The following is a 13887-nucleotide window of genomic DNA, read 5'->3' on the forward strand; positions in this document are numbered from 1 at the left end:
CAAAAAACCTTCTGTGCCCTCCCCTTCCTTTTTGCGCCACTAAACGGAGATGATTGAAGGACTAGGAGCGTAAGCGGGGGCACAATTGAATTTAATGGCTATTAGCATGTCGAAAGACGCAACTCTTAAGCAGCAACCACAAAACAAAGCTCGGACAAAGCTGGAAGACAGCATTTACGACCGAATTGCACAAAAGTTCGCAATTCAACCCAATGAAATGGGGGTGGAAGCAGCGAGCCAAACAAAAACAAATCCTGACCGCAGCTTTCAAATGCAAATGTGGCTGGGGAGCGGAAAATTCTGGCCACTTTTGCTGGGCTAATTGTAAAATCGTAACGAACTGCGAGGAAATGCGGTGGCCTGATGAAGATGCCAGCTTTTTGGGGGAAAAACACAGGCAGTAATCCTAGGACCTTTCTGCTTTAAGCACAGATCTTAAATTCTTGGGTCTTGGTTTTACCCTGAATATAGCCATGCAACAGCAGTTTGCAACTGCATCTTATTGCCGTCTTCATCTTCATCTGAGTTGCACAAAGTTCGGCACTTTTGGAGTGGCGCAACTTTGGCGGCGAAACAAGCGTGGCAAAGCATTTGGCAAACATGGAATAACAATTTGCTCAGGCTTCGCCTTCTTTTTTTGGGCCAGGCCAACTGGAAAACAGCAAGCGAACGTGTTGACAACGCATATGCCAGGCCTGGCCAAATCGTAGCAAAAAGTAGATTTAGGGGAATAAGGCAGCACCCAGTGCCACCACAATATAAATAAAATTTGTCTTTTTCCCACAGCCAGAAATAATCCAACGGATAAAGTACAGAACGAGTAGTATACATAGGAGTATGTGCATTTTATATGGTAAATCGCATGTGTCATGCTTGTGCCAGCATTAAGATGTAAAAATCCGTTTAAATTGTAACAAATGCATAGGGGACAAACTCCCTTTTCCGCCCGAGAGAAAACATAGGTGTAGTAAGGAAACCCAGACGATGGTGTAGCATAGGTAAAATATTGCCACAAGGCGGGCTCCGAACACATATACATATATCTGTCTATCTATCGAACTTTTGCCTTAAGAAAATGTTGCTCCTGCTGCACCAACAATGATAAGCGACACTGGTAGCATGCAACTGCAGGCAACTGAATGCATGTCGTCAACAGGAAGAAGGGGGTGGCTGCCAAAGGGGGGTAAAAAGGGGGTAAGACAGGTCGAGGCAGGCAACAAGGAATAACCAACGTCATGGCTAGAATAAATGCTAGAGAAAACACACATGATAGACGAGAAAATGCTAACGAACGCAGCGCAGATATAGAGAGGTGCACCGAAAGAAAAAACTAATTTTATCACAGAAACTATTAAAATTATAATTAAATGATCACATCTCTCTAGTTCTTAAATAATAATGTGCAGCGGTAAAATCTTAGCAGTATAAGACATTTTCTGTAGTAAAGGTTTGCTCACTTTGCTCAGTGCACAGATGGCGCTGGGATAACGTGGCGTATGAACAATGTAAGAAACCACAATGCTCTTGTTGTTATTGTTTTACGAGCATTGAAGCTGCCGTAGCAGCAGCAGCAGCAGTTGCAGTTGCAGATGCAGCAGGAGCAGTAGCAGCACCAGCAGCTGAAGACATTCCGCTTATCGTTTGTTACATAAAAGATGTCAGTGGTCCACAGGAGCCGCACAATTGTCAGACATTGATTCCACACCCATATAACATCCTTGATTGCTAGGCAGCATTAGAATTGCGCACCCCAAACAGAATATAAACCATTGTCTAAGCTGCAGGGAATGGAAACGTGTACTAGGAATGGGACTGAAAAATAACAATGACCGTGGCAAAAAAAAAAAAAAAAAAAATAACTCAACCGACATAGATATGTGCAACAATATGTGTATAGATAGTTTGTATAATATCCAACGACTAACGCTGTTCCACCAATTGCAGGCATTATCAAAGGAGACGAAATAATGGTCATCAATGGCGCAATTGTGTCCGATCTAGATATGATGTACTTGGAGAGCGTCCTGCAGGAGGAACAATCGCTCAGCATGATGATGCGGTAAGTTATGACAGCCACAGGGCATCATTGTTCTTGTTTATGCCCTGCTTAACATCTGTTTCGATGTTTCGTTCGAAACGTGAATGGCTATGGAACGGTGATAAAGTATACGCCGTGTGGGCCTTGTGACCGCTCCCCATGTGGGCGCACACGCTGGCCATTGTTTAAATTTCAGTTACACGGATTAATTAACTATTTTAGTCACCCGACCAGGCCAGACTGTCAATTAGCTTTAGGGCGCCCTGTGACAGCGTAATGCAATATCTCGGCCATTGTTACGCCATTGTTTGGACATTTTGTGTTCATTTCCTAGTTGATATGGCTCATAAAGCTGAAGGAATATCGCCTGACTGACACATTTCAGCTGATTTCATTGCGATATACCGGACCAAAAAACGAAAACTTCATTAATGTCCAGTGCGCCAGCTTGAACACAAATTTGTATAAAAACCAAAACCTGCAGATGCTGCAACAGCAGCAGCAGCAACTGATGCTTGTTAATTAAAAACATTTTGTCCAGAGCTTTCTAACTCTGACATCACTCAACCAACTGGCCACAAGCCACATCAAATTCACACACACCCCAGAATGTCAACAATCGACAAGCTTTGCCAATTTTTGATGATGTTACACCATAAGAAGTTTTTCAGCCAAAAGAGCAGAATACAACGAAAAAAAACATGGTGAACTAAACCAATGGCAGAAATTGTTTCGCAACAAATCGGAAAAAATGTGAAAAAGAAAGTGAAGGGGAGCAAAAAAAAAAAAAATAGTAACTAGATGTTTGAACCGAAAAATGTTCCATGTACATTCTCGAACCATTTTGGGTTTATAGTTTTTCAGCAAAGTCAACAACAAGTTCAAGCCGCAGCTGGTAAATGTGGTGTGTAGGGGGAAGACGAGGGATGCAGGGATGCAGGGTGAAAGAAAAACGTTTGGAAAACGGGGAAAATTTTGGGGAGACAAGCCGTAACCCAAACACGTTGCCACTTCACGTTCTCTCGCTTGCCATGCAGTTAGAACGTGGTCGGTGGGCACCCTTGGTTCCGTTTGGTGCCGTTTGGTACCGTTTGGTTCCGTTTCGTTGACCAGTTCACCACCCAGCTACACCCAGCTCCACCCGATTTTCCAAACCTCGCCCCAATCTACCAAAACACTGGGGCCCCATCCACACTGCATCACCTTTCGGGCGGGCCGAACGGCATTTTGATAGCCTAATTAGCTTCTCTTTATGGCAAACGAAAACAGAAAAGCTTTTGTGCTAAGCGTTTGTGGAGCCAAATGCGCCCGTTTCTGCCTGTGCCGCTGTGACCCCTGACCCCCGACTCCTAGTCAGCCGGTCGTCCATTCAAATTATGCACGTTGGAAGCATTTTCCGCATCTTTTGCTAATTTCGCGCACTGACACAGAAATAGGTCACGACAGTCCGCAGTCCGTAGTCCGTAGTCGGTAGTCCGGAATCCATTCCAGGTGTCGCTACACGTTCATTTGTTTGGATTTGTCAGGAGGGTCACAAACGGGAATTATGCAAATACTACACGGCACGAAATGGGTTTCTTAAATGCTCCATGCGGCATTTTCGGTAAGGGGTACCATCATCAAAATTTGCGAAAAATGGCAAAAAATTACATTCCCATTTTTTTAACACATGTGGATAGGAATTTTTGTTACGAATTCAACGAGGTATGACAGTCCACTTTTGGACAACTATTTTTAATGCTATCGACAAAAACCGATTATTTTTTATCAAAAAATCGAAAAAAACTAATTTTGTAAAAAATCCGATATTTTCAATCGGGGTTTTGCCATAATTTGGCCAAAAATGGCCGCACAGCTAAAATAAAGACTGTTTTGTGCTTCTAATAAACATAGCTAACTATGTCTATCCATAATTTTTCGATTTTCAAAAAAAAAAAAATTGACAAATTTTCGACTTTTTGATAAGGGGTACCATCATCAAAATTTGCGAAAAATGGCATAAAATTAGCATTTCAATGTATGTACATGGATCGATAGGGAATTTTGTTACGAATTCAACGAGGTATGGCATTCCGCATTTGGACAACTATTTTTACTGCTATTGAAAAAAAACGGATTATTTTTTATCAAAAAATCAAAAAAAAAAATTTTTTAAAATTGGAATTTTTTAATCGGCGTTTTCGCCATAACTTGGCCAAAAATGGCCGCACAGCTAAAATAAAGACTGTTTTGTAGTGCTAATAATAATATGTAGATAGGAAATTTTGTTACGAATTCAAAGAGGCTTGGATTTGAATGTGTCGCAACTGAATCCAATTTTAAACTGAAACAGTCAAGTTTGTAGTACACTTTAAGACCGAAACCTGTGTGTTAGAGATACAATCACATTTTTAAAATATATTTTTTCGCCTCACATAATTTACATCTTAATTAATACGGATGTCATGGGAATACGCACATGTGTGGGGATGAGCATTAACATTTGTTCCACCTTATCAAGTGGGGTCAGCAATGATAATTATGCAAATACCTGGCTCACCTGACTAAAGTCCGCACTTTTTCTCACTCCGCAGGTCCTCGCGCACTGAGCCACCAGATCTAGTGGGTATCATGAGGGTTACGGATGATATGATTGACTCGCTGGTTTGTCCGCCGCCGCCAACAGATCCGCCGGTGATGAGCGAGGAGATGATAACTGGACTGATTGTTCCGGCACCCGGTTGGAGTAAGTACCACCCAATTCCAAATTCCCGAATCCCAAATGCCCAATTCCCAAATCTCGATTCGCAGAGGCTCAGTGGCCAATGCACCCATGCAAAACCGAAAGAATTCTACCCCGGTTAACCTCGAAATTGTTGTGTGCGAATTCGGCCGCTTTTAAACATTTAAGCTGGAAAAATGAAGAGGGGGGCATTGCGGTTTAAAGGGGGGCAAGCCATAGGCAGCATTCATCAGCCACTCGTACAACAAAAGCATACTAATCACGGCTATGGTTGCAGTTCCGTGTCCGTATCCGTATGTACGGCTAGGGGTCCGGTTTTACGAGCCTTGACGTTGAGGTGCGTCGTCCCTATATTTCTGCCTCTCTTTATCCTTAATCCCTGAATACCAACATGTATGAATGTGTGCGGGTGTGGGTGTGTGTGTGTGTGGCAGGAAACGAAAAAGCGCATTTCCGGGCATGCATGCGAATTTGTAAAGTTCATTAAAGTAATTTATATTTCATTTTTTTTTTTGTGAGTTGAGTTGCATTAAATGCTGGCTCTAGACAACGGCTAGTGAAAGAGATGGCAACAGGGTGTGCGAAAGAGAGAGAGGCATCGAATGTGGGTGTACAACATGTACAACAACAATTACATCAATAAGTAAAGAGGGAACGAGAGAAGCGTGTATGTGTGTGTGTGTGTCGTTTCGCAACAACCAACTACATAATTACAGGATTACAAACTGCAGCATACATTCGAGCGCTCGCACACATACGCGCATGCACTATGGGAAATTTGACCACTTTTTCTGGCCTAAATTAATAACTCCAGAACGGGGAGAGATATTCAATTGGTGTTTTTTGTATGGGGTTACACTAGTCCATATCTTTTATGGTACCAAAAATTGTGGGCGTGGCACCGCCCTTTCTATTATTTGTAATTTATAACTCCAGAACGAATAAAGATATTTCATTTTTTTTTTTTGCAATAATTTGCACTAGACCATATTTAAACGTACCCCAAAAACTGGGGGCGTGGCACAGTCCCTTATATTTATATTATTAATTTTCGTAGAGGCTTTCTTTCTTTTTGTATGCTTTTTCTAATCTCAGCAAAAACAACTGATTTCGTGATAGAGTTTATATACTTAATTATTTCACAGAAGTTAACAACAATAGTACTAATAAAAATAACGAAACAATTCAGCAACCGCCTTGTTTAACTCCCGTTTAGCATGAGATTACTCTGAATTTGGAAAAGTAGGGTTAAGTCTAAAATCTATAAATTCTCCCAGAATCGGTAAAAGTGGTTTTTAAAATTACAATAATCTGAACAAGAATTAAATAAGCTACAATATGAGGTATATTTTATTGATGCAATCTGCTGCAATCACTTTAAATCTCTATTCAAAGTTAGGCATTATAAAAAAAAATACTTTTGTAAAGCAACTAAGATTTTTACCAAATTACTGGGACAACACTAGTTTTTTTTTTCTATTGAATGTTGCAAACGCCTAATAGAAGGCCCACTGATTAAAATACTTTTTACAGAATGAAAATTAACGCTTTGGTTCCAAAGATATTAGAGCTTTTGTAACGAAAGAAAAACTTAATGTTGCAGATTGTTGTTTTGTGTACGCGCAACAGCTGTTTTAAACAGCTGATTTCTTTGTTGTGGCGCCATCTATTAAAATTTCTGGTATGCACCACTAAAGATTGGTCAATTATGAATGCGTACACTAAATATTATTGTAATATTCCGACTTTCAGAAAATGGGTTTTGGCCAGAAAAAGGGGTCAAATTTCCCATAGTGGCATGCACGCACACACACACACACACGCTGCGCTGCACTCAAAAAGCCGAAGTGGCTAAGAACACAAAACAATTAAAGCCAACAAACGCAGCAGCGGCAAACAACAACAACCACAACAACAGCGGCACACAAAATGAAACTTTTTTGTTGCGGCAAACAATTAAAAGGCACAGAACGAACACTAAAAAAAGAATTAAAATAAAAAATATAACAACAAAACAAAAATTGTAGCAGAAATTAAACGACTCTCTTTATACGAACGCATATGTATGTGTGTGTGTGTGTGCGCGTATTAATATTTATTTCTGCATTTTTATTTTTTTGTTGACACACATCCTGGTGGCTAAAAAAGTTTGCCCAAGAAGAGAAGGGTATTTGAAGGGACAATAAAAGCGTACAAAAGCGAAGTAACTGATTACAGGGAGTATATTCCCCACATTTTTTCCAAAGCCACCAATTTTTAATTAAATGCGCTCTTCATAAATAAAAAAAAAGGGAGTTTATTGATACCTTGGCTGCCATCAAGCCAATTAGTTGTATTAAATTGCGAAAAGTTAGGCCAGCCAAGTAAAGCCAACGAAAAAAAGAGTCGGATTTCCTTGAAGAACTTCGCAAACATTCAAGGGATCATTACCCCCAGGAAACTATGCAGCCCTTGTGCCAAGTTGTTTAGTATCCTGGCACATACAAAAAAAAAAACACAAAAAAAACTAACAGGAAGTAAAACAAAAAACTGGCCCAACTTGAGAGCTCCTCGAGCGTATCTTCCTGCCATAAACAACGGCAAGTCTTACTTTATTTAAAGCCACTAAAACTGGCCAAGTTATTTGCCATCGACAAATTCGGCTTGGCACGTCCACGAGTTATTAGCTCCTGGCTCCAGGACTACGTGCAGTTTGCAGAAGGAGACCGCAAACTGAAATTTATAAGACGGCAATTTCCAATAACTACCCACACACACTCACGCATGCAGAATATGTGTGTGTGGTGTCAAATTTTAGGGAAAAATGCTCATAAAATTTGTTGCCAGCAAATTTGCATGCAGAAGGGCCAAGACAACAGGATAGTCGACACCAGGACACCAAGGCGGTGTCTTCAAGGACATGATATTTAAACGCTTCCCAAATGCTGGCAAAACTACTTCTACTACATGCCACAAAAGCACGCAAGAAAAATATACCAAAATACACTGTACTTTAACTTTGCTCTATTAAAAAATAACAATATAGCTTTCTAAATTGAACTATGATCTCTGAGTGAACTTTTAAATATGTAATATTTTGAATTCACTTTCGCAAGACCTCACATGTTCATTTAAGGATCTAAACTTTTGCATTCTTGAGATTGCGAACTTTCTTGGTAATTTCTTTGTTGCCAGCCAACTTAATATTTAAAAAGTTTATGCAACTTTTGTGCTTTTCTCGAAACAATATAGTACTATAGTATTTGCGGTCCAGCTGCTTCTTTGCTAGATCTTGGGCCAATAAACTGCCTCTAAGAAATTGCCGTTTCTATGTTTTAAGATTAAAAATTCCCAAAATAGTTGCGGTTTCTTTTTTGGCAAGTGCAAGTGAGTTTCTCTGCGAGTTGGCCTCATATGTATGGGCCATAAATTTTTTTCGGTTAAGAGCGTTGCTTTCTCTCTGTCCCTTTCCCGCCGCCTGTGTCCTTCTCTTTCTGCCTTTAGTGTGTGAACGCTGTGGCAAACACATTGCAGCAATAATCATTACAGCTTGTTGTTGCTGCTGGCTGTTTTTTGTCGTTATTACTTTCGGCTTTGAGGCAGGGTAAAAAACCTACGGGGCGGGGAAGCTGGAAGGTTGGGAGGCGGAAAAGAAGGGTGAAGGCGTGCCATTTGCGCCAGTATTAAAATTCCTTCGTTCGGCTTTTTTACTGCACAAACATGGAATTTAAAATTAACAAGCGACAAATAACCGAAAAAACGAGCATTTAATCGATATTCTCCAGGCGCGCCTGTTAAACACACACACACACACACGCACTCAACTAATTGCGAGGCAGGCCAAAACTAATAATAATAAAAGTAGTAATAATACTTAATCACAACATTCGCTTATCTCCCCATGCAATTTTCAGATGGCACTAGCAAGGATTTGTACTCGCCGGAGGCGGAAAGCTCACCGGCCACCTCCTTTGTGGATCCTGCCGCAATGGCTGCCCAGCTGGCGGTGGGCGGCATGGGCGGCATGGGCGGCGTGGGAGGCGTGGTCGTGGGCGGACTGGGCGTGGCCAAGCCAACGTCGCGTACGAGCAGCTTTGAGATTGAGAATCTGCTAAAGACCGCGGAGCAAGTAAGTGCATCGTCCGAAACACGTTTGTATGATCTGGAGGAAGGTGGAGGGAGGTTGGAGGCACAAGGCAGGAGGATGACCTCCTGAAGCTGGAAAACTGGGAATGGGGACAACCAAACGCAAACACAACTCCGCACCTACCTACCTCCCTCCCCCCTCTCTCTTACTCTCCTCCCCTCGTTTGTTCGACCCCCCATGACCCCCAGCACGGCTCCAAAATCCCACCCCTTTTAGTATGTATTTACCCTCCCCCGACTTGTCCCACAGGAACCTGCCACTTGGAAGGCAAATCAAATTGCTTTGAACTCGCAAAGCGGAAACGGAAACTATTAAAACGAGCGCCAAACACGACATTCAGTGGGTGGGTGGGGTTTGTATGTGTGGGTGTGGGTGTGGGTGTGGGTGTGGGTGTGGGTGTGGGTGTGGGTGTGGGTGTGGGCGGACTATATGAATGGGTTGTATACAGTAGTAGTTGATGTGGCGTGGCTTTCGGAAGGCCGACTTCCTTCATTCCCCCAATGAGCACTTGTGATTGAAATGTGCACAAATTGAAATTTGCACAAAAAGATGTGGCAAGAAACACTCGGAACACAGGAAGCGAGATCTCCGAGAGCTCTATGCCCCAGGGCGTGTCTCGACACATCTCAAGATGTCATGGCAAATTTGGCCTATTGGGTCGCCCACTGCCGCCAAGAGGACGAGATCCTTCGGCGCGACGCCGCTTCCTTCTCCTCCAGACAGCGAACAATAAACGTCACGGATAGCAATGTGCCTGGCATAAAAATATCAAGGATATCTATATATATGCAGGACAACGGATATGCCTACAGAGAAAGAAAATGCTACCAAGATAGCATGCTACAAAAAAGAATAAATAAAATGAAACATTATTATGCAGCTTTATTTTTTTATTCATTTAAAAGTCTATATGCTATGAGTAGCTAATGAATTTCCAGCTTAGGCACATTGATTACTATCTTAGGAGTATTTTCCTAATGAGTATTTTTTTTTTCAGTGGGTGGCCAGACGAAGGGGTTGAGAGAGGGGGCGCGACGGGACAGATAGAACAACAAGCAAAGATGCCACAGAATGCACTTTGTTTTCTGGATATGCTTTCCCCAAGTGTGCTCGAAACTGGCAGAAACCCACTTCATTTAATGATACTTGAACACTGTGACACACAAACACACTGAGGGGAGCCAAAAGCGGTTGAGGGCGAAAGGCTTTGTGCAGGGGGGGTGTGGGAAGGGGGTGGTGTGTTGTGTTATATAAGGAATCCTTTTAATTCAAGTTGACATTTCGCACAGGACGAAACGAAGAGGCTGGGCGCAAAATTCAAGACATTTTCAAATTTTTCATCTTTGGGCCAGGCCAGCGGCAACAATGTGGGCACTCAGCGCCAGAAGCTGCCGCAGATGTTGCCACTGTTGTTGCACCTGTTTCACCTGCTGTACGTCAAGACCCACCGCACCACCCACCCACTTCATTTTTTTTTTTTCTTTGCTGCCCCCGTGTCTGCCGTTTTGGCTTTTGGGTCGGCGTCGCTTATGCAAATCAGAAGCGCAGCTCAGCTCAGCTCAGCAGCAGAATGCAGAACAATAAAACAGTTGAAAGTAGACAAGAACAAGCTGCAACAGCCAAGGGAACCAAAGCAGAAAGAGAGCGGCATAGGGCTGGGGAAAGAGAGGGCACTAACAATACACAAAGTGCAACTGCATAAAAGTGAAACGTCTCCACAATGCTGGGTAACAACAGCGTCAAACAATGACAACTGCAATTGCAGCAGGTCAGAAAGAGAGGGAAACGGGGGAAGGGAAAGAGATGGCGCTAAGGCCTAGTGATGACAACGTGACAAATTGATTTTGCGGCAAGATTTAAGATTCAGGGATTCTGTCTAATAATAAAACCACAAAATGAGCGGGTCCTTGGAAAATGAATCCACAATTAGCCAATTAAATCAATAAAAAGTTTCAATTCGGTTATATACTTCTACATACAAGGTTAAGGCGTTTTTTACCCCTAACTACACATAAACATATCCTTAGATTTAGTATGCAATATCCTTTGCTCTTCAAGTTCAAGCCCTTTTTTGAGGTTTGAGTTCTGTTTGTTTAGGTATTTACAATGCAAATTCATTTGCCGCTCCCTTTGCTAAGTCAATTTATCAGGAATGCTCCATTTAACACTTTTTTCTCTTTCTGTGACAAAGACACAAGTAGGTGAGCCAGAAGAGCTGAGCAAATAGCAGAAAAGTCAAGAGAAAGCGACGAAGAAAGTCTCTGCCGCCACTAAGTCTTAATGCAAAAGTAGGGGGTTTTCATGTGGATAAAGCAAATGGGATGGGGCAAAGGACATGTCCGTATGTATTTTGTGTATGTCAACCGTCAAGCGTCAACTGTCAGTGCCAAATGTGCTTGTAACCGCAAACACACAGAGAAAGGGCGAAGGTTGTGGGTGGCACGGCCAGCAGATAGTTACTATCTGGTATAGGAGTGGTGGGCAGTGGTGGGGCTTGAGATCGAGACCCACAAACACTTTGGCCGCAACACCAACAACGCGAACACCCTTGGAGGACAAAGAACAAAACACCAACAACTCGGACAAGGACGTGACAGTCATTTACAACCGCAGCTGTCTCTGTGTCTCCTTAAAGTGGCCGCGGGCTTGCTGCCACGCCCAAAAACCCCAATCCAAAAGCCCCTTTGAATAACCCATCCATTTGGCACACCACCCCCCTCCCTACCCAGTAGATTCAACCCCCTTGGTGTTATAAACTATCACTATTCTTGTCTATCTCATGGCTAACTTCATTTTTGTTTATTGTCATTTGTTTGGTGTCTCCTTTTCACGCGCTCGCATCTCTTTACGTTCTGTTCTTCCTTTGGGTTTGTTCCTCCTCATCATGCAACAATCAACACAACACCAAAATAACAATTCAACTCAACAACAACTCAACAACAATTCAACAACAACTCAACAACAACAACCACACAACACCACTGTTACAACAACTACAACTTGAACCTGACCTGTGAACCGTGTTAAGGTTACCGGATTTTGTCGTTCACCCCAGGAAACACGGAAATCGAGCCCAACCGGCTCGGTCACCTCATCGGTGTCGACCACGGCATTAACACCATCACGCCAGCTGACCGATGCGGAGAAGCTGCGCAAAGTCGTCATGGAGCTGGTGGACACGGAACGCACCTATGTGAAGGTAAGTCTACACAGCGAGGAAATATACATAGTATAAGTAAGATAAAGAAAATATTAAAAAGTTTGGATATTGCAGTTTTAATTTCTAGCATTATTGCACACTTTTAGATAGCTTTTATAATTATAATATCATATTGGAATACTCATATAGGAATACTTAAAAGCTAAACGGTTTATATATCTCTCAAAGCTTAAGAAAGTTGGAAAGATATGTATCTGTGCAATTTTTATTTGATTTTCATAATTGCTGCTTAGCATAACGAAATATTCCTGATCCTATCTGTAAAGCACTGTTATTTGCTCAGTGTGCCCAGCTTCAACTTAAATGCAAATCCCAGAATCGACCACACCGACCTATGTTCATAAGGAAGGAATGGGGCGGCAAAAAATGTTCGCCTGCAATTAAAAATGCAAATTTTAATCCTTTAACTGTGTCGCTCGACTTCTGTTTGGGTTTCTCCATTCCGCTTCTACTTCTGCTCCAATCCCAAACTCCTTGCCAGAGTTTGCTTTAAGCCAGCTTCGAGTCTGCTGTGCATTGGTCTGGGCTGGGAAGTATACAAATAATTATTATAATTTAGAAATTATGTAAAGCGCCGCTGCGGCAACGGCGAAGGCTCCGGGTCTTATCTGTGGCGAGCGACCAGACTAGGCTAGGACCCGCCCACTGACAACCGCACACCCCCCGCTGCCCGGAAGTATTGTTCCAAATGAAAGCGCGCGCCTGTGGCTATGCTACAGTATTGCTTCACTCTTTTTTGTTTCATGTTTCGTGCCAGTTGGCAAAACTAAAAAGTTTCCTCCAACCAAGCATAACTGCTGGCCAACTCCGCCGGGAATTGTTGTGGCCAAAAAGGGCGGCGTGGTGGCCATGCGGCAGAGTGGCAGTGGCAAAGGCGCGGAGTCGTCGCCGGTCGTTGATTTTTTAATTTAATTTATGCATTTTCACCGTTCTCTCGCTAAAAAGCGAAATAGAGCAAGCACTTTGCCTTAATTTCGGTATTATCATTTTTGGACTTTATTGAACCGTCCGCCTCTCTCGATTCACATTGCAGCACCTGAACAATCTGCTGGAACACTATCTGGAGCCCATGAAACGCGAGACATTCCTCTCGAATGCCGAGATCAACGCACTGTTTGGCAACATACACGAGATCGTCACATTCCAGCGGCAGTTCCTGCAGAATCTGGAGGAGTCCTTGGACCTGGAGCCGGAATTCAACAAGTTCGAGCACTGCGGCCAGTTCAGAGTGCGTTTCGCAAATGGTAATTTATGTGTGTGGCACTCAAGTAATGGCATTTCATTGCAATTCGCAGAATGTGCTCTTTGCAATTGGCTCGGCCTTCCTGTATTACGTCAACCACTTCAAGCTGTACTCCTCGTTCTGTGCCAGTCACAGCAAGGCGCAGAAAGTCCTGCATCCGAGTGAGTATTCCCTTATAGAATTCTACATTACACAGTCCCAATTCCTCGGACAAATCAAACTCGCAGAGTATAAAAATTCATTTACATACATCAGCAGGGCGGGAATAAAATATAAATGCAAAGGAAGGCAGTCACAAGATGCAGGGAAATGTTGAGAAAATTAAATTACAACTTTTATTAGCCACATCACAAGATGGTGTATTTGCATATTACAAGATTGAAAGTGAAAGTGCAATTGAAATCTTTGAAAAATCAAATTAATATGCATTCTTGACCAGAAGTAACAATGTTAGTGCCAAGGGACTTTATTTGCATTTTATAAACTGAAACAATTGAGTAATTTAATTTGGTAAGGCCTTGTAAAATGGAAATGAAAT

At 42.4% G+C, this 13887-nt stretch overlaps 1 protein-coding gene across 17 annotated transcripts in view; it reads left to right on the plus strand.

The window, feature by feature from the left end:
* LOC6533088 overlaps window positions 1-13887 on the plus strand; it is an 85958-nt gene that overhangs the window by 58467 nt on the left and 13604 nt on the right. For 13 of the 17 annotated variants that reach the window (XM_039374162.2, XM_039374160.2, XM_039374161.2 and 10 more), the window contains 6 exons: window positions 1945-2059; window positions 4612-4763; window positions 8654-8868; window positions 11915-12085; window positions 13140-13334; window positions 13402-13510. In XM_039374162.2, the coding sequence (XP_039230096.1) occupies window positions 1945-2059; window positions 4612-4763; window positions 8654-8868; window positions 11915-12085; window positions 13140-13334; window positions 13402-13510 (957 nt within the window). The remainder of the gene's footprint in view (window positions 1-1944; window positions 2060-4611; window positions 4764-8653; window positions 8869-11914; window positions 12086-13139; window positions 13335-13401; window positions 13511-13887) is intronic. The other 4 variants (XM_039374163.2, XM_015194322.3, XM_039374155.2 and 1 more) reach the window with 1 other exon arrangement.

Source organism: Drosophila yakuba, chromosome 3L (genome assembly GCF_016746365.2).
Source record: "Drosophila yakuba strain Tai18E2 chromosome 3L, Prin_Dyak_Tai18E2_2.1, whole genome shotgun sequence".
NCBI lineage: Eukaryota > Metazoa > Arthropoda > Insecta > Diptera > Drosophilidae > Drosophila > Drosophila yakuba.